This window comes from Tamandua tetradactyla, chromosome 8 (assembly GCF_023851605.1).
Source record: "Tamandua tetradactyla isolate mTamTet1 chromosome 8, mTamTet1.pri, whole genome shotgun sequence".
In the NCBI taxonomy this organism is placed as follows: Eukaryota; Metazoa; Chordata; class Mammalia; order Pilosa; family Myrmecophagidae; genus Tamandua; species Tamandua tetradactyla.
This window is the reverse complement of record NC_135334.1, coordinates 92,141,909-92,163,131: the sequence shown is the minus strand read 5'-3', so window position 1 is coordinate 92,163,131 and position 21,223 is coordinate 92,141,909. Positions and strand designations below refer to the sequence as shown.

Sequence of the window (21,223 nt, the reverse complement as noted above, 5' to 3'; positions counted from 1 at the left end):
TGGAGCCACAAATGTGACCCAAGGAAGCCCAGAGATTGCTGGCAGCCAGCACTAGAAAGTTACAGACTCTGAGAGAAAGCAAGCCTTGTCAGTATCTTGATTTTGGACTTCTTTTAGTCTCAAAACCATGAGCCAGTAAGTACTTACTGTGTAAGCCAACCCATAGTGTGGTATTTGACATAGCAGTCGGGAAAACTAATACACCTTTTTTACTGCACATTGTAACATATGTTTTGAAGACACACAAAATAACAAATTTGCTTTCTGATCAATGAATAATCAGGAAGCAAACACTTATGTAACCACCACTCTAATCAAGAAACAGAAGTTGGCCAGGACCCAGGAAGCTCTGCACATGTCCCCCACCTGACCCCCAATTGTAGGCCTTCCTTCTTCCATAAAGGATAGCCACTCTCCTCACTTGTGAGGTAGCCACTTACTTTTATTCATATTTTGACTAATCTAAGCAGACATCACCAAATATTATAGTTGTTTTTTTTGAAATATATACAAATAGAATAGTAGAGAATGCATTCCTTTCTGTCAGCCTTTTTTCACTAAACATTCTTCATGATATTCATCCATGTTTTATGTAACTGCTTCATTTACATTGCTGTATAATATTCCCCCGTATGGTTATTCCATATTTATTTATCCATTCTACTGTTGAAGGGCATTTAAGTTTTTCCACCTTGGAATTATCACAAATAGTGTTGCCATAAACATTTTTAAACATGTCTCTTGGTATCTGTGCACACACATTTTGTTGGGTAATATATCTAAATGTAGAATTGCTAGGTCCTAGGGTAAGTGTATTTTCAACTTAGTAGAAAATGCCAAATTTTTTCCAACATAGGAGTACTCATTTACATTCCCACCATCAAAATATATGTTGCTCTACATCCTTACTGTGATAAGTAGGCTCTTGAGATGCCCCCAATGATTCCTGCCTCCTGGTATTCATGCCCTTGTGAATCCCCTTCCCCTTAGGTGTGGGCTGGTCCTAGCAACTTGCTTCAAATGAATAGGATATGACAGAAGATAGGGGATGTCACTTCCAAGACTAGGTTAAGAAAAGTCTGTGGCTTCTGTCTTATGCACCCTCTCTTTCTTGCTGTGAGGGAAGCCATGCTATGAACTACCCTATGGAGAGGCCTACATGGTGAGGAGCTTACCTCTTTGGCCAATAGTAAGCGAGGACCTGAGGCTTGTGACAGATACATGATGAGCTTGAAAGTGGATCCTTCCCCAGGCAAATCTTGAGAGGATAGCAGCCCTGGCTCACACACTGACTCCAGCCTCCTGAGAGACCTTGAGCCTGAGGCACTCAGCTAAACCCAGGTTCCTGACCCGTGGAAACCGTGAGATAGTGTTTTGTTGTTTTCCAGCTTTTAGGTTTTGAGATAATGTGTTCTCAGCAACAGATAATACAGTCACCCAGACTTTTATTTACTTTAAAAAATGTTAACCATTTTGATGAGTATGCACAGTTTTATTACTATTTCCCTGATTATTAATGAGATTGAGCACTTTTCAAATGTTTATTGACTATTTGGATTTCCTTTTATGTAAAGTGCCTTTTAGGTTTTTTGCCCTTGGGTTATCTGTATTTTTCTTATAGATTTGTAGGGATTCTTTCTACATTCTGAATATAAATTTATCTTAATCTGGATTCTTCCAGAAAGCAGAGCCCGAAACAAGGGCTTGCAGGCAGATAGTTTATTTGGGAAGTGATCCCATGGAATAGAAGTGGAGGGACAACTAATAGAAGGGTACCTTCTCAAGTTGGTCACTGCTGTGGGAAACTTGGGCTCAATCTCACTGGGACCTTCTGAGGAGTCACATAAAACGCACCTCAAAACTATCCACTGAGGTATGAAAAAAGAGTATCATCCAGCTCTGGCCTGCCATTGAACAAAAGTTCCTCTGTGGGGTGTTAATTCCCTCACACCTCCAGCACTTACATGCATGAGTCCCATGTGAGCCCCCGACTTGGGCAGCTGAGGAACCATGGGGCAGAAAGTGAGAGGTGTAGCTAAAGTGAGATTCAACAACAGTAACAGTTGGAGTGAAATGTGGGCCAAGAGGATGGAAGGTAGAACACAAGAAGTATCTGATGCAGAGCTTCTTGCCAATTATATGCACTACAAATACCTTCTCGCACTCTGGCTTTCTTTTTACTATCTTCATGGTATCTTTTGATGAACAGATATTGCTAATTTTAAGATAGTTATTTTGTAAATCTTTTCGTGTTTTACATCCTGATTAAAAAGTCTTCTGTACTTAAGACATAAATGTTCTCCTATTGTATTTTCTAGGAGCTTTATTGTTTTGCCTTTTGGGTTAGATCTATGATCAACCTGGAATTGATTTTTAGGTGTGAAGTAGGTATCAGTTTTTTTTCCTCCCATATTGATATCCAATTTACTGAAGTCTTCATTTCCTACTGTTAAATAGCACCACCTTTGTCATAAATTGTGTATATGTATGAGTCTATTTCTGGGCTCTCTCATTGATTTGTCTATCATGACACCAATATTACACTATTTTAATTATAGCAGCTTTATAATAAGGTCTGATACCCAGAAAATCAAGGCTTCTATCTTGTTCTTATTCTTCAGGAATGTCTTGACTATTTTGGGCCTTTTGCTTTTCCTTATAAATTTTAGGACCAACTTGGAAAGTTTCATCCACCCCTTCTCCAACACTGCATTCTTTCTTTTGGGGGGGGGGTTGCAGTGCATCTGCATCACTTTGAGAACTGCATCTCTGTAATACTGAATCGTCTAATCCACAGACATGGGATATCCCTCCATTTATTTAGGCCTGTAAATGTTTTTCTCAAAAATGTTTTATAGAAAAAATAATTCTGCTTCTAGCAGTGATGCGCAAGCTTGCTTTGAATCAATTTCTCTACTAAGAACAAGGTGAAAAGCAGGCGAAAAAATATGTTTGGAAGCATTGGAGAGCTATCCTAGCAATGAAAACTGCAAATACTTGGGAAGAAAATCTATTTTAAGATGAGTCATCACTTTTTCCATTCTCTGCAAACCTCATTCTTCACACCTCTCTCATATGTTACATCAATCTTAGGCAAATACTACTGGCTTTTGCCTTCAAAATACATCTAGGATCTATTTCCTACTACTTCTATCACATCCATCCTAGTCCAAGCTCCTGTGCTCTCAGAATATTGCAACAATCAAATAACCATGCTCTTCATTTTCAAGATTGGATCCCTACAATATTTTTTGTTTTAAAACACAGTAGCCTATGATTTCTTAACTAGATCATGTCACTTCTCTAATAAAAAACTCACCAATGTCTTCCCATCCTCAGAATAAAATCCAAAATTCATACCATGCTTATAAGTGATCTTTTCCCTATTTTTCTGAACTCATCTCACAATCCTCTGCTGCCTCTTCCTTATTCCGGCACTTTCATTCACTTTTTTTTATCCTATTTTATTTTTTTTTGTAATATTTTCACCACCTGTTAAGTATTGTATGTCTCTCCTCCAACAAAATGTAAGCTTCCTATCAGGGACCTGATTTTGTTCATTGCTGTACTCCCAATGCGTAGAATAGTGCCTCGCCCATGGTGGGGACTCAATCATGACCAAACATTTCATGTTAACATTAAAATATTAATGAAAAGATTCACCTCTTTAAAATAAGAGCACACATCAAAAATATAAGAAGATAGGGTAAAACAATAAGTGAAATATGAGCTGACGGAACCTCAGGGAAAAAATAAAATCATAAAAATAAATATAATATTGGACAGAGTGTACAGCCTCAAATCACAGTAAGGGGAATAAAGAACAAGATTGAAAAAAAAGTAAAGAAAAATGACCTGGAAACAGGAGATGCAACATGCATATAATTGGAGCTCCTAAAGGAGCAAATGAAGCAAAACAACATATTTTAAAGCTACAAATCAAGAGTCCCAGCAAAAATTTAATTGGAATGGTGAACACTGAGACTTCTTGGAATATTGCTGGACTTCCAAAATAAATATAGAATCCTTAGGGCATCCAAGCAGAAGCAATAATAAGCAAAAACCCAAGGATTTTTCTTTGCATGGAACACAAAAAGTAAAGTTTCTCTAGTTTAATAGTGCTAGAAGAAAATGTGGCAAACTGTCGAGCAATAGGAGGCCAGTTAAATACATGTATTTTATCCCTTTGATTAAATACCATGTGGCCACATAAAAGGAACAAGTTATCAGTTATGTACTGAAAGGGAATGAGCGCCAATATGTACTTGAAAAGGCACAGAAAGTCAAACAGTCAAAAACAATTTTGGAAAAGAATAAAGTTGGAAAACACACTACTGGATTTTAAGACTTACTATAAAGCTACAGTAATCAAGACATTGTGGTATTGGCAAGGGATAGACCTATAAGCTAATGGAACAGAATAGATAAAGTCCCATACAAATATGATTCCTATCAATGGTACAACAGCAATTCAATGGACAAGATAGTCTTTTCAGCATAGTTGAACAAATGGACATGCAGAAGTATAAAAAAAAAAAAGTTTGACTTGAACTTCCCACCTTATATAAAACTTAACAGTATCACAGAACTAAATGTAAAACATAGAACTATAATAAAGCTTTTGGAAGGAAGCAGGAAAAAATCTTCATGGCCTGCAGAGTTCTTAGGTATGATACTAAAAACATGATCCATAAAAGAATGATAAATTGGACTTCATCAAAATTAAAAACCGCTGTGTCAAATAACCTGTTCAGATGAAAAAAACTGCAGACTAGGAAAAAATACTGCATTGGCAAATCACATATTTGATGAAGGACTAGTATCCAAAATATACAAAGAACTCTTAAAACCCAACAATAAGAAAACAAACAACCCAATTGAAATATGGGCAGAATTGAATAGATGCTTTACCAAAGAAGAAATACAGAAGGCAAATAAACACATGAAAGAGGTTCATCATTAACTATTACGGAAATGGAAATCAAAACCACAGATATTACACACCTAAATCCTTAAAAAAAAATGCTGTCAATACCTAGTGCTGGTGAGGATTCAAAGCAATTGAAACTTTCACATGTTGATGGGAATGCAAAATAGTAAAGCCACTTTTCAAAAGTTTTGCAATTTCTTAAACATACGTTTACCACATGGTACAGCAACATCATTCCTGGATATTTTATTGTAGAGAAATGAGATAACGTCTATCCAAGAACCTGAAAATGCTTAAAAATAGCTATATTTATAATTGCCAATAATGAAAAACTCAAATGTCCTTCAATAAGTGAATGGATAAACCATGGCACACCTATAAAAGACTATATAATAGAAAGGAGTGAATAATTGATGTACACAACAGCTTGGATGAATCTCAAAGGCTTTTTCTGAGAGAAGCCAGTCTCAAAAGGTTACATATGGTATGCTTCCATTTATATGACATTCTCAGAAGACAAAACTGTGACAGAGCACTGATTAGTGGGTGCCAGGGGTTTGAGGGAACAGCATGAGAGTGTTCCTTAGGTTATAGAAATATTTTGTATTCTTACTGTGGTGAATGACTGTATGTGTTACAAATCAGACCTGTATACCAAACTGAAAAAAAAAAAAAGAGCCCAGTAAGATTTTACTCCCAAGTAAGATTTGGGATGACAGAGTTACTGCCTTTCTTTTAGTGGGAGAAAGATTCTGATACCCTGAAGAGGTGGGAGAGGAATTTTCGGTGAGATCAATTTAGGATCAAGTACGTGGGATGCTCAGGATCTGGAAATTGTCTATTGAATAATTTCATATACACCAAGGGTGTACACGTTCCAGTTTGAAGCCTGTGAAGCCTTCTGGCTAACAATGGCAGATGTCAAGTAAAGAATTGAAAAAACAACTGAGAACCATTGATTTAATCTAAGTAGTTAGTGGGTTGAGGAGGGAAAGGATGAAGTGGGATAGAAAGGGATAGAAACAATTTAGTAAAATTGGATTTAGAAAGTAGAGATAGGATTGCAGCTGAAGGCTATACAGGTTACATCTAGGAATAATTTTTTTCCCTAATATTGGAACACCTGAGAAGTAAATGCTGACAGAAAATGGTCAACAGACTGAGGAAGTCAAAAGAAGATAAAAGCACTAGGTTCACAAGAACTACAAGGGACTAACAGTGGTTAGCATTTATTAAACACTTAGTGCCAACAATCCTTGTGCTGAGCGTTTACTATTCGGTTATCTACCATACTATACGGGGTTGGTGCTATTCTCATTTTCAGAGGAAGAGATACCCAGAGAAATCAAAATATGTTCAAGGTTAGTCAGCTAATCCCTCAAGAAGGTGGTATTGCTGGCATGGGATGTAGAACATGATAGAACACTTCATGATTGTGGATTACTTTATAGATGGAAGTTCAGGGAATTTATGCTTGAAGGCCTCTATTTTTTTTATAAAGTAGATGAGAATATGTTAAAAGTAAAGAAGGGGAGAGCATGTCCATAAGTTTGAGAACAGAGGTTCTAAAGGAGAATAGGAGTTAACAAGGCTAGAAAAAGCAGCAAGGCTAATGGGCAGTGCTGAGGTTGGCTGACATTAGTTGACTGATTTGTGCATTTGGTGACCTTCCCCAGAAATGCACTGTGGGGGGTCAGATACAACTAAGGTTTGGATTTTCTGGGATGGCATGCCATAAAGGAAGGTTAGCTGAGATATTAACAATGATACTGAATTGATAAATCAGCTAAAAATCTAGACCAGGCTTATGAAGTCAGTGAAAACAGACAGTGATCTGAATTGAACAGATGTAAAGCTTTTTGGATATTGAAAGTATCCAGGATGTGCCTGCAGTGGAAACTAAGTAATGGAACTAAAAGCCTCTTGAGTAGGAAGTGGTCACTAAAGTCAACCAGTTTGTTGAAATTTTTTATTCCCCCAAATTTATTCAAAGAATGTGACCTTTCTGCTCTCAAATATGGTTTAATCAGAACTGTAAACACTCCAGATTTTTCGGTACCTTCAATTTGTTCGAATTTTTAAAAATTATAAATTGGAGAAAAGAACTTTTACCTATGAATGCAAATAAAACTGCAAACTGTGTTCTGAAAACATTCTTTTCAATAAGAAAGTTAAATCATTGGTATAGGTAAACACTTGAGTTTAGGCAAATATCTGGTAGAAGTAAGTTAAATGCACATTTCAGGAATAAAATGATATGGAATAGTTGCTGTTAAATTTTTCACTTTATAGTGTCTCACTGCATGAAAAGAATTTGTATTTTCCCACCTAGTATTATTTTTAAGTAGTGATATTTAGATGACATGCATCACTCTTTTGTTTCCTGCCCCCCACATTAAAGAGAAAAAAAAAAAAAACAACAACATTCATGCCTAAAAAACAGCCATGATGCTGTGCCAGGACACTTAGACCACGTGGAACAATTGACCTAAATTTATTCCAACCCTAAATTATGTTAATGTCCATTAGTACATGAATTAATTGAAATCAGAATTATTCTATTTGAAGATGAAGAAAGTATTCTAGTTCAGTTACTTTAGAAAGCTTTTCTATTTACATTATCAGAACAAAGACTTATAACCTAGCATATCTAAACAATGAACGGGTGAAAAATACTCACTTTTTAAAACATAATACTGATCTTTTTCCTCAATTCTTAAACATAATTGGTCCTTACTTTTTACTTAAATGTATTACAATAAACCCCAAAAACTAGATATTTGAAAACCAACGGCCAAACTAAAGTTTGCTGAATGAAGCCAAACTTTTCCAAACCAATTAAAATTTGTTAAATATCACGTTATTGTCTACTATCCACTGACTCAGTATTTTTACCACACTGGGCAGCATCTATTTTAAAACAAAAACAAAACAAAACAAACAAAAACAAAAGCTAAACTTGGGGTCTATAATATATGAAAAATATTTAAGGATGAATTGTATAAACCAGAAATCTCACCTGTTCTAGGTGCTATATTCCTCTAACACATTCTAAATTTCAAAATGACACAGGAATAATTTTAAAAAATCTAATACATCAAATGCATACTTATCTAAAATGTATCATAGTTCAGCTCACAAACAGGTATGACAAGTCTTTGAACACGTTACTCAGAAAAACATTAAAACTTTGGATCCAATTGTTCACACCATTGACTATCCATCCCATAATGTAGTTTATGTTAATCTGCTGTACAAATCAACCATGTAATAGCAGTCAGATAATTCTAATCTTACTCCAACAGGAGCAGCAATAAAATTAGAAAGTAATACCACTTTATAGTAATTATAATCAAGACAACAGCAATGGAATAAAAGAAGAGAATTTGTTTCAGCTTGTTCAAAAAGCCTGTCCCTCATTTTTATATAATGAGGATAAAGGTATCACAACCAAATAGGGGAAACTGCTTTCTCTTTATTTAGGTCTTATGGAGAAAATGAACCATGGCCACATATTACCTTAAAAAAAAATTCAGTTTTACATAATCCAAAGTAGCTAGGACCAAATAATCAGAGAAATAATTTACGTAAAAACCAAATTTTATCAAAAATCTAATGTAGGATGCAATTCAAATTATATAGACAGCTTAAGTTCATAACATCCCAAATGTATGACAGCTATAAAGCCCTAACAGGTGTGAAAGTACTTGCTCTCAGGTTGCTTTGGTCCAAAGAGTAGAGCTGAATCAGTAAGACTAAACTAAGTACCTAACCTTTTGCCAACATTAATTTAGACTGCTACTGTCAGGAGAAATAGCCATGATACACAGTTCTACTGTAACAAAGTATAACAGAAGAATATTTTTCATGAACATATCACAGTATCAATTAAACTTTTTATAAGAGAAAAATATGAAGGAACAAAAAAGATAAAACAGCTATCACAAAGTCACAAAACATTACCTGTTTCAAAAGTGTCTCCCCCATAATTGCATCAGAAGGGGTAAAAAGGTGAGGTTAGAGGGCTGATGATGCTAATATGAAAGGAAGCTGAGTATTGTATTTATTTCTTATTTTATACAACTCTTACTCTTTACAAAAATGGTTATAGTCATGCCCATAAAAGTGTAACCCATGGCATCTGAAAGCAAACACTCTTTGTAATTATTTAAAAGGGCCTTTTTAAAAATTATAATACAAAGGTCTGTGCTCTATAAGCAGTCCTCCACTGTGCATTATAACAATAAGGCTTACTTTTAATACAAAGACTAAGTGTTTGGGAGTTATGAACCACTGGATTTAACAAACATCATTTTATAATTGCTTTTTGCATCTTTTTTGTTTTTGGGATCTTCCACTTCATCAGGGTGTTCGGTAGCTTGAAGCTCTTCAGCAGATTCTTCTTTCTCTGACTCTGAATCACTTTCAGAGTCATCAGGACTTTCAGGATCAGGCGAATCATCATCATCATCATCATCTCCAGCCACATCTCCTTCTCCATCATGATCTTCTACCTAAAAATATCAAAGGCTTTTTTTTAAAAAATAAAAACAATTATCCAGTACAAAAACTGGAGAAGACCCTAATTTTTGTCATCAAGTTTTAAAAACTGTCCTCTTCCTAAAAATCCAACCCATGGTTTTAAAACTGGATCTGATCAGAGGCTGCCAGAGGACTGATAATCTCCATATTGATCAATTTATATACTGTTCTTGAAGAGGATTTTAAGGGCTCTGAGGTTCGTTCCTCATCCCTCTTTCCCTACATTTTGAAAACCACTGTATTATATTATATATATATTACATATTATATTATATACTTTGGAGTAGTTAACAAGTAGTCTCACATTAATTCATGATATAAAAAGGGATCACTTAGGAAATGAATTCTCCTAAGCCAATATTTTAAACTTACACAAAATATTTAATCTATTTTGTATGCAGCTCATAACTAGTAAGGATGAGACCTAACAATTAAATAAGCAAAATTTACATTAAGCTGTTGTCAGAAAACATTTATAAAACCCTCAAAAACATCTCTTCAGATTACCAATAGAGACCCAGCTGGGCATATAAAAATACTTTAAGTAACCTGTATGTAGAAATTTTTACATATGACTCATGTTGCCAGGTTAATCTGATAGGCGAGTGCTAATAGATTATATAAAAATGAAAATTTGTCTTCCCAATCAATGAAAATAAATTACTACCTCACTGAAGCCAAGTCCACAATGTCGTCGATATCTTCCTGATAATTTACTGTCCATACTCTGCTGATACTGAGACTCCAATTCTTCATTAATTTTCTTGTCTTCTTCCCCTGCATGTCCAGTGTACTTTGGTTATGTTTCAGTCAAATTAATAAAAATATTCGATTACACCAAAAAAAAAAAAAAAAAAAACCCTAATACAGACACTATTATATTTAGGCTTGATTTTTCTAGTTGTGACAAATTTCACAATGAAATTTTTGGATAGATTTCTATACCACAGGCAGTTATCCAAATAAAATCACTGGAGGATGTATTTATGATTACTTCTTTAGTAGCCACCCCCTGAATCATAGAAGTGTTTATAAAAGATGAAGAATTTATATTTGCCTATTTGATAATCCAAACCAGACACCTAAAAGTCTCAGTGTTGTGTGGAGGGTATTAAATGTTTTAGCTTGTTTAGAGCCTAATTAATGGTTTCCTGAAAACTGAAAGTTTCTTCTAGTGCCCCCCTCCCCCCCAAAAAAACTCTAACAAATAAAAGCTTTGGATAGACATAGTGAAAAGGCAGGCAACTCTGTTCAGAGAATGGATTACTAAAATGACCTTATAATGAATGGCTCTTCTTTATGCCTTTCTTTGCTTATCAGTTTACTAAAGCGAAATAAATTTAAACATTTCATTTGTATTATGCAACATATGATATAATGTGTATACAGCCTAAGTTATGAAGCAGAATACTAAAGAAATACTAACAAAGCCACCACTTAAGAACCAGAACATTGCCAATACCACTGAAGCTTCCTGTGTATATTTTAATTTGTAAATATATGAGGAATTTCACTTTATATATCACAAATGGTGCCCTGCAATATTTTTATTCATAAAACTCACAATTTTATAAGAATAAATGCAGCTATTAAATATTTGTCTATTCTGCAAAGCTGAGGGATACTTTCTGTCTTAAGGATCAATGTAAATCAATTTGATCTAAATGTTTTAACACCAGAAAAATAAAGAGCTATTAATTCTAAAATGTGCTATATATTATTGGTGAGTATAAAGTTAATTTAAATAAATTAAAAGTTTTGTTAAATATAATCTAGGTCACTATGCCATATTATTTAGACATTAATAGGGTAATGATTAGGGTAAATTTTTAGGATTAGGGTAAATTTAAATAAAGAAAAGTTCACTTTTCAGATGAACTCAAATACAAATTCATTTTCAGCTTTATAAAAAATCTTTCCTTAAAAAAATAATTTTTTCGATATTCAATAAAAAATATTTTTTACAATACTTACTACAATTAAATTTATATTCTGAATCAGTAAAAACAAGGATAGAAAAAGATGTTTTTTTGTTATTGTGTTTCTATATAGTCAAATATTTTTAATTGAAGTGCACACTATTATTCACATATGTATCATTATATTTATATATGATACATTTCCAATTCCAATATTTTCATCATGAACACATAGTTATATACAAAAAAGTTAGACTGCTCTGAAATAAGTACAGATATTTCAAATTTCTAATTTATCACCTTCACTTTAATTATGTTTTACCCTCACCTGTTCGGAAGTGAGATGTCGATTTGTGATCTCCTATAACAAGTCGACCAGTATGTTCCTTCTATAAAAAGGTAGAAAATATATTAGAATTCGAGACCACTAATTTAACATAATTACTGAGTGTCTACTATGTGCTCAACACTATTCCAAGCCTTTGGGATATAGTAAGGAAGACTAAATCCTTTTTATTGAAACTTATGTCCTTGCAAGGGTGGGGATGGGAAGGAGAAATGGCAATAAATGTAATGAAGGTAAGTAAATTATAGTATAGTATGTTAGAAGTAGTACGTAACACAGAAGAAAAAGAAAGAGCAGGAAAAGGATGGCAGAGTATGCAGGGTAAGGGTAAGGAACAAAAGCTGGAATTTTAAATGGAATGGATAGCTGGGGTGGACTGGGAACATGTCTGCATAAGGACACAAACATAATCAGAGATACTGACTGGGGAGAACACTCCAGATAAATGGAATAGCACTGCTCTAAGGAATTCTCAAAATGTGGTCCCTGAACCAGCAAGATCATCAAACACCTGGCCACTTGTTAGAGATATGCAAGTTCTCTGTCCTCAACAATCCCAACCCCCATCTACAAATCAATGGCTTGGAGACAGGGCTCTGCATTTTAACAAGCCCTCCAGCTGATACTAATGCACACTATCCAATGCCTCCATCACAGGAGTTTATCTAGAGGTGTTTAAGTAGCAGCAACAAAGCTAGTGTGTTTAGAAGCAGGAAGAGTAGTAGATGAGTGGGGTGGGGTGAATGTGTATCTACATCATGTAGTTACATATTAATATACAATTTATTCAGTGTGGATAAAATCTTCTCTTTGAATCTATATTTAGGTCTCAAGTATTGTAAAATCCAAAGATCTACCTATATTTAAAATCTATTAGATCAAATATTAATAGGCCTTTTCTTTATCTAGAAGTAAGTACACAAGTATTTGTTTTATTGTTATTCTCTATATAATACACATCAAATTTCCTTACTATTCAATGTTTAGCAACAACAATTAAAAAAAAACTTAAGTAGGAAATTACAATGAACAGGTCAACCTGTTTCACAAAAATGTAGTTTTATTATTAAAGGAAGCTATGTGTAAGATGGAAGGAAAAACTTATATCTCCAGTCCAGTTTTACATTAATTAAAAAGATGCAGAAACAAATCTAGATTTACATTTTTGCTCTTTTAACCCCCAATTTAACAGTTATAATCTATCCACATGTTATGGTTCATAGATAAATAACTAATTTTAATCAGCTGTGAAGATACACTAACAAGTCTTCCTATGGTGAAACAATGGCAGAAGCAGTCTCCATACACAAAGATGATACCAGTGAAAAACCTCAAGCATTGATGTTTATTGTCTCACATGCCATGAACACATAAAACAAATCAGTGATTCAGTGGGCTGTTTCTTTAGATCACAGAACAGACATCCATTAACAAGATCTGAATACATATAATAGCATCAACTTTTCTAGGATGATGATGGTATTACTGCACTGATCTACCCACTCTCCTCAGCAGGTTCTTCCTGTAAAGATTAAAATATTCACCATAGCTAGTTAAAATTAAGAATATACTTTGTGGCCACAAAACAGAATAAGCTACAATCTTGGGTTCACTAGCAAAGAATTCAACTAATTTATGTTAAATAGCCTATTTACTGGTAGCCAAATTTCATACATTTTGTTAAGATGTTCTAAGTATTTGAAGAATTTTCATTCCACTAAGTTTATTTATTTTATGTATCTTTAACAAACCTTTTCCTCTCACAGAACCAAGAGAAACTTCAGACTACATTCTGTGTCAAATTACAAATTTCTGGGAAATGTGAACTAATGAGATATTATATGAATGTTTCCTTTGTATAGGTCTTAATGTTTTACATGATCCCTCCCTACCCCTACTGTTTTAGTCTGGCTAACTCCTCATCCTTTCAGATTCAGAACAATTTTATTTCTGAAAAGTTTTCTTGCACTGCTACACCAGAGTTAGCTGTCACTTCTTTGTGATTCCACAGCACTGTATGCATGGCTATTTCACAGCAATTATAATTCTGTATTGTTATTATTTGGGTTTTCTCCATTACACAATGATTCCAAACATGTGTTATTATTCTATGTGACCCCAGAGCCTTGTCTTGCATGAAGTAGTCAATAATTGTTAGTGAAATGCATGAATCCATTCCTACATGCATTCCTAATACACAGGGCAGAATTTCATTTAAAGGAGTTTAAAAGAGAAAAAAAGTTTTCTTACTTCATCTAAATGTGGTTTGTAGGAAGACTCTACTGGGACAATGTTAGGAAACTGGATTTACTTGCTTATAAAAAATGTTTAGACTACTGTAATTATATGTAAAAACAGCTAAAGAAATGTTTCTTCTAGTGATGTTATTCTAGCACGTGTATTTTACATTTTCTACTACATATTAATCAAACTGAGAGGCACTTCAAAATGTATTGAAAATTTTTTAAATTAGGTTTCTGATGAAGGATACTCCCTTGGCTACTACTACTTCAAGGGCTTGAGGGAGCTATAAAGTGACAGACCTATCAAATGGCTTTGGACAGAAATGTCTATTCCTACAGGATACACTCAGAATATATACTGAATTTCAGTATATATTCTATCAAATCATCAGACTAACAGATGGCAAATCATAAACTTTCACATTTCTTTTTTTCCAAAGAAGTCTCCTTGAACCAAATTTTTCTTCATATAGTCTCCAAACCTTATTGTCCAAAGGCACTGAGAATCTTAAAAATGATTCAGAAATGGTATAAAATTTTAAGTGATAAGTTATGTTAAACTTCACAAAGCTAAACCTAATCACACAAAACAGGAAAATGGGATCAAAGTGTATTCAGTCCTTCTCACTTTATATAAAAACAGGCATTATTTTCACAGAAAAGGTTAATATGTATCATCTGCTTACCTTTCCTGCACCCATAAGCCTCAAGAATTTTTGTTTTCTTTCTTCATTACCTAAGTCTGCTGCCTCCCAATTGCTAGATCCAAGCTAGAAAACAAACCAGCCCATTAATTTTTTTTACAAAAAAAAAGTATTACAAATCTATACTCTATCTAAAACTCAGTTTTTCTGTCAGTTTTAGCTATAAACAGTGTTCACTGTTCTTGCTTAGGAAGTTAAGAATATAGCATTCAAAATCAAATACACTCTCTTTCAATTTCTCAAGGTTGAATCTGTTAGTTCCTTAGTAGCTAAAGCTGTAGTTCTCACATTCAAATGCGTAAGATTCTCTTGGAATGTTCATTAAACAGACTGCCAGACCCACCTCCAGAGTTTGGGGCCCAACAAAGGAAAACAAATTTCTGTGTGATACTGATGCAGATATGGGGCCCACACTTTGAGAACCACTGCTCTAGAGTCTTACAGGGTCCTAATGCACCTAAAACTTTGAACCCAGGTTTCAACAGTTATTAGCTGAAGTTAAAAATTCTGGCTTTAGTGATATTCAAAAGGACAGTATAATTACCAGTGTCCACTGGACCCTTTTAGTTCTTCAGTTTCTTTTTTGGGCAGTTTTAATTATTTGTAAAGACTGATATGTGAAACTTTTATTCTTAGAGGTCTTCCAAAGGACAGAGAGAAAATTTACTATTACTAATTCCATCTTGCAATTATCAAATGGATCCATCAGATCCTTTTACAAATTGAAGAAATAGTATGGTACCACCCTCTCTGATGTTTGCTCTTCACTTTCATTCGATAGTTGAGATTTCAGAACTTTTCATTTTATGCAAATGAACAATAACTGACAAAGGAAGGCATTTCATAATTAGAATAAGGTGAATGCAAAATGACAGGTCTAGACTAATGAAGAGGAAATTAATTTTATATGCAAAATTCAGACTGTCTTTGGATGATGCATTACTAAATGCTAGATGACTTTTCTCCAAATCAAAAATGGACAAGAGCCCCCACCTATCCCCAGAAAGAAATACATTCTCATCGAGCAAGTCACTCAACAGGAAGGACTTCATCTTGCAATATTATGTAACAAGAGAATGCAGCATTCGTTTTTTCTAAAAGGATACTGAAGGTTTTATTTCATCCTTTTGACTTTGTGTTCCAAAATTTATTCAATACAATTTGTAAGCAGAGAAATGCTAAATGAAGGCAGCTGTATATACAAAGGCAACAGGAAGAATACAGATGTAGAAATGAAAGCATTCAATGGACTGATCATTCTAATTGAGTTTATAATCAAAATGTTTTGCAATTATAGACTTAAGATGACAATACTTCTTTGACACAAAAAAATGAGTAGGGGTTTCAAAGTTCTGCAAGTACTATGTTCTAATAACATAAATGCAAGAAAACCTAGAAGTAATGAGAATGGATTTTAACGCTGAAATTATATGTTAAGGGTTCACACATGACAGCTGATGAGCAGTGACCTATATTTAGCAGATGCTGCCCATTCTGGGTATATATACCATCAAAGTTAAGAAAATATGTAATAGAAATTTGGGTTTGCTATGGCTCAATTCATATTAAAATTTCCTGTAAAGTTGTTTGTCACTATCCCTGAATTCTTACTGCCAAAAATTATGCATTAGACTAAGAAACTTATTATTATTTTTTTTAAATGGGCAGGCTCCAGGAATCGAACCAGGGTCTCTGGCATGGAGCCATGAATTCTGCCACCGAGCCACCCCTGCACCACCCAGAAACTTTTTTCTTAAATCAACTATTTTCCCTAGGTATATGAGTTGAAGTTTTTATACCACACTGGATACACTTATAGGCTTTTTAAAAACTCCTCTTGGTGGTGGTGGTTTTTATATACTGTTATGGTTTTGCCTACTCACCTTCATACATTCTTACAGATCACTTAGCTCCTTTTTCTGGTTCAATATAGTTAAAAAAAAAAAAAGTACTGGTGAAACTTCAGTTCGGCTTTTCACTAAATCTCCTCCTTTGTGAGTCTAAACCTAACATTTAAATTCTTAGTTTTAATTCCTTATCTACAGAGGCTTCTTTAAAAGATTGTCTTAACACAAACAACTGCTCAATGTTTTGCAATTTACAAAGTGCTTTTCACTTACATTCTCTCAAGAGCTCCTTACAACAGTCCATTTAACAAATAAGGATCCTGAGGTGCAGAGAGGCTAAGTAACTTGCCTAGATCCTCTAACCTTAACTCCTCTGCTCTTTCCACATCATATTGGATGATCAGATGAAATAAGAGTATGAGAAAATAGCCTATGAACCAGTTATAAAATTGTACAGATTTAAGTTAAAAAGAAACCTGTCTAAAAAACAAAACTTTTCCCATTCTATCAACATTGAAAGAACAAACATTCTCAATGATTTACATAAACAACCCTATCATCTTAATGTTTTCTTTAATCCTTCTGATTCATCCATTTAGTCCTCTCATGCTTCCTTTCAAAGGCCTTAGAGTATAAGAGCAAGTAGTACATCGTTCAAGTGCTGCATTCGAAAAAGCACAGGGAGGCCCAGTATATTCTCTCTCCACCAGTTGCTAAAATTAACCTCCCCACTCCCCAAAGATAGTTTTGATTTCTCCATTCCAATCAAATCAATAAAACACTGAAACCACTGAAGCAATTTTTAAGTTGTCTTCATCCTCAGTACCCTTAATAACATTTACCATAGAACTGCAATCAATCTACCTCCTCGAAACATCCCCTAATAATGCTTACTTAAAATTTACTTCTATACTGCCAACATTTTCTGAGAGTTCTATTTGTTAATGCAATTTCTACTTTTAATATCTTTTAAAATACAGTTACTTCCAAAAATATGTATATATCGTTACTTCCAATTAACAAATAAGCTCAGTGGGCAAAGGAAAAGTGATGTATTTTACATGCAGTGGACGTTCATTAGAGACTGTTGACCAACTATGTATTATAACTAAGTTGGTTTTCCACAACAATTTAGATTTATTTCTTTAAAATATATTTCACATTTTTAAAGTAATAATGTAATAATGTAATATACTTTACATTATTAAAGTAATAATTAAAAAACTACTAAAAATTACTAAAATCAAGTACTTAACGATAACCCCAATTACCAGTAAAAATAATAAAAATTCACATTAAAGAAAAAACTGACTTCAAACAAGATCGAGGGAAACTTACTGTACTGCACTGTACTATAACATTAGCAATAAAATCATTTTTAGTGTGTGAAGGCCCTAATCTTGAATTGCAACTATAACGATCTCCTTCAAAGGGAATGACTCTAGAATTTTAAAAGGTTTTAAAGATAGAGTTTAACTGACTGCATCAGAAGTTGCAGAGACTTAATCCCTTTAACTTTCCGTTAAATAACAAAAATATCACCTGGAGTTTTCTGTTAGGCTAATTATTTCTCTGCAAAACAGGTGGCTGACATCCTAGCAATCAAGCCACAGCTAACAAATACCAGGAGGAAAACAAATAGCTTTAAAAATGGCAGCTAAGTTACTCAAAACCCTGAAGGCTAGTAGAAGGGAGAAAGAGAGGGCATAAATAAAACTTACTGGATAACCATTAGTCCCAAATCTAAGGACCTAAAATTAATCTCCTTAAACACCCTTACAGTTCTGGTCTTCATCTCACCTTCCAACTACAGAGGAGTGGCTCTTACCACCATTTCCTCTATTACAACTGATGGCATTAGTAGTATTCCACCGCCTTCTTATGGTTCACAAAATAAGATTATGAGAAGCATTTAACTGCATTATTGAAAAGTCTACACATTCAAAAATCAGTAACAGTAACTGAAATAAAACTAGATGTCATCCCTTCATTATCCTTAAATTTGACCTCGCCTGTAAGGACTTTTCCACCTCCCAGCCCACCCGTAACCTCAATTTCCCCATCAACGTTCCCATGGCATCATCTATTGTAGGAAAGATTTGGTTTTAGGTATACCGATTACCTGCAGTCTCCATGACACTGCGCTACGACAAATATACAAAAAGGCGCACGATACCTATTCATCTCTGCATTCCCAACACCAGGTAAAGCAGTAAATATTTTATGGGTTACTTTAAAGAGTTAGTGGTTTGTTATTTAAACTGACAAACTGAGCTGGAAGAATTTTCCCAAGAGAAGGGAAAATGAGGCATCTGACATCAAAATGGACTTCTAGGTCTCACCGCCTTGGACCTCACCACCATGTGCCAGTACCAAATTATTCCCCTGGTAAAATTTTCGGCCTAACATTGTTTTCGGTCATACGAGTACACTGAAAAACCACCCTGCCCAAAAAATTTACTTCAATCTGACGAACATCTTGACGTTATCATAGGTGTAATTAAAAGGTAAAACACAGAAAGTCTTGCTATTTCTACGCTGAATAGAAAGGTCCAAAAGAAGCACTATCACATTCCCCATTCCTTTTTCTCCAAATACGCAAATATGAGGATCCTTTCATTAAGCTCTTTCACTTCTTGACCCTTTGAGGGTATCCTTCTTCAAGCCCCCTTCCTACGCAGGTCTCTGGCTCTTGGCGTATGGACCTTGTTTTCACACTTTCCGACCCTAACTAAGGAAGATATACATTTCCAGTAATTCTACTGGTTCCTCCCCCCCCCCCCAACCTTCCGCCTTTGGGCCACCTCTGGCGCGTTCTTCTTCATCCACCCTTTCCGGCCTACCGCAGCCTTTAGTAGGCCTCAACCCTCAACCATTCCTCCATTGTTATTTACATCGTCGTCTGGGGAGGCTGAACGCTTCACCCCGTGCGGGTGGGACTCCCTGGCAGCACTCATCGTTGCGGGGATCTCGACAGGAAATGCCGAATCCACCCGCCGTTCGCCTCAGCCGCGGAGATACCAGCCTGCACCCTGCCACCCGTTCAAGCAGCGCCACTCCAGAACGCAGAGCCCTTCGGGCCTTCTCGGCCACAGTCGTCACTGCCGCGGGTGCTCGCCACCCCGGTCCACTCTGGGAATTGTAGTTTTCTGGCTCTCTCCTTACGTGTCTACACAAAGGATGGACGCTGACTAAAACTACAGATCCCAGGAATCCCAGCGGGCGCAGTTCGCGCTGTGGGGCGGGAGTGCCCTCTAAGTCTCCGCCCTCTTCGGCTGGTGGAGGGAGCTTTTCTGCTGACGGGTATGGCGATGATGGCGGTGATGGTGGTGAGCGTTGGAAGAAAGTTTCGACGCCTGAGAAAGAGAGTTAGACTGGGTTTTCACATTTCACCGTGAGACGCTTCCCCGTTGGCAAATGCATCCGTTGTAATTAAGCACCTAGGTTGGAATGTAATGTCGTTTTTGGCTTATAGAATCTTCTGAGTACCCTCCCCTCATGACAAACAACAACAACAAAACAAAAAAACCCAAAAAAAACCTTAAAAAAAAATGGCTTCTGTGGTTCCCACCCTTGGTGTGTGTTGCCTATTGCTCACAGAGTATTTCTAGGTGACTGGTGATGCCTCTTTCTAGAAGAGTTTGACGAATGTCTTGGTGATTTCTCATTCTCACCTAAATGAGTCCAGCACGTCGAGTGCCGGCTAATTGGCTGTTATTAAAGCTAGGGTCGAGCCGGGAGAATACTTGAAGCTTTCCACACTGCTTTGTTTGAGGTGGGCGTGACACTATCCGATTTTGCTACCGATGGATAGGCATTGTAATGTCTGGGCCTTCTCCAAGTGAAGTTCATTTCTGCCAGAAAGCCCTGTATCGTGCTTTTTAAAAAAAAAAATTATTTTATGTTTTACTTTTAAAAAGTACCGTTTTAAAGTGTACAGTTCTTTGGCATTCGGTACATTATCAGTGTTGTGCAAGACATTTTTACCTTAAAAGGAAACACCTTGCCCATTAAGCAACCCCTGATAACCACTAGTCTGCTCAGAAAGCCCTGTATCTTAACGTATTATTCCAATACCATAGTCTCATTCCTGCAGTATTGAGGATGTTTGAATTTTTAACCAGGCCTGAACCTGATTGATTACCTTTCAACTCTAACCTTCTGTCAGGACCTGGCATATCGTGGGGCTTTCTGACCTCGATCAAAACTTTATATACTTTAAAGCAAAAATCAGTAAGTGGTATGACAGCACAGATTTTGTGTTTTAGTGCCGAGAGCAGTCTGTGAAACAGTGCTTAACTGCTAGCTTCTGAGCTTAGCAATTACTCCAGTTTGACTGCCTGTGTAGAAATTGTGACTTCCTTAGGTGTGAGACAGTTCTTTAATTATACATCATATATTCAAATTCTCCTTTATTTTGAAAGCAGAGGAATACCAGTAGTATAATTAGGATAATATTTTTTAAAAAGTGAACAGGGTCATGTTTTATTAAGTGTAACCAAGCACAGGGCACCTCAATCTATCTGTTCCGTGGTAAAAATAAACCGTAAATCATGTTAGAGGAGTAAACCTATGCCGAGAGCACCTTTTGGAAGTGTTTGCTTATATTTGCTACAAATTATTTTACCTACTTCATGATTCTACCAAGGTTCTATAAATATAATTACAATGAAATTAAGTTACATTTTTCTG

The 21,223-nt window shown here is 35.4% G+C and overlaps 1 protein-coding gene and 1 long non-coding RNA gene across 6 annotated transcripts in view; one reads left to right on the top strand and one right to left on the bottom strand.

Moving 5' to 3' along the window:
- Positions 1–7,408: 7,408 nt before the first annotated feature.
- On the bottom strand, positions 7,409–19,641 carry C8H11orf58 (chromosome 8 C11orf58 homolog). Of its 3 annotated transcripts, none has more exons than XM_077114120.1 (5): positions 19,426–19,640; positions 14,667–14,750; positions 11,720–11,780; positions 10,140–10,249; positions 7,409–9,444 (listed from the first exon to the last, which is right to left on the bottom strand). In XM_077114120.1, the coding sequence occupies exons 1-5, from the start codon at positions 19,486–19,488 to the stop codon at positions 9,214–9,216; spliced, it is 549 nt and encodes a 182-aa protein (XP_076970235.1). In that variant the 5' UTR covers positions 19,489–19,640; the 3' UTR covers positions 7,409–9,213. The 3 variants fall into 3 exon arrangements, with proteins under 3 accessions (XP_076970235.1, XP_076970236.1, XP_076970237.1); XM_077114121.1 differs by lacking the exon at positions 19,426–19,640 and adding an exon at positions 16,568–16,588; XM_077114122.1 differs by lacking the exon at positions 14,667–14,750 and having other exon boundaries at positions 19,426–19,641.
- LOC143644725 (uncharacterized) overlaps positions 19,444–21,223 on the top strand; it is a 171,575-nt gene continuing 169,795 nt past the window's right edge. For 2 of the 3 annotated variants that reach the window (XR_013156833.1, XR_013156834.1), the window contains exon 1: positions 19,444–19,975. This is a non-coding gene — a long non-coding RNA (uncharacterized LOC143644725). The remainder of the gene's footprint in view (positions 19,976–21,223) is intronic. The other variant, XR_013156832.1, reaches the window with a different exon arrangement.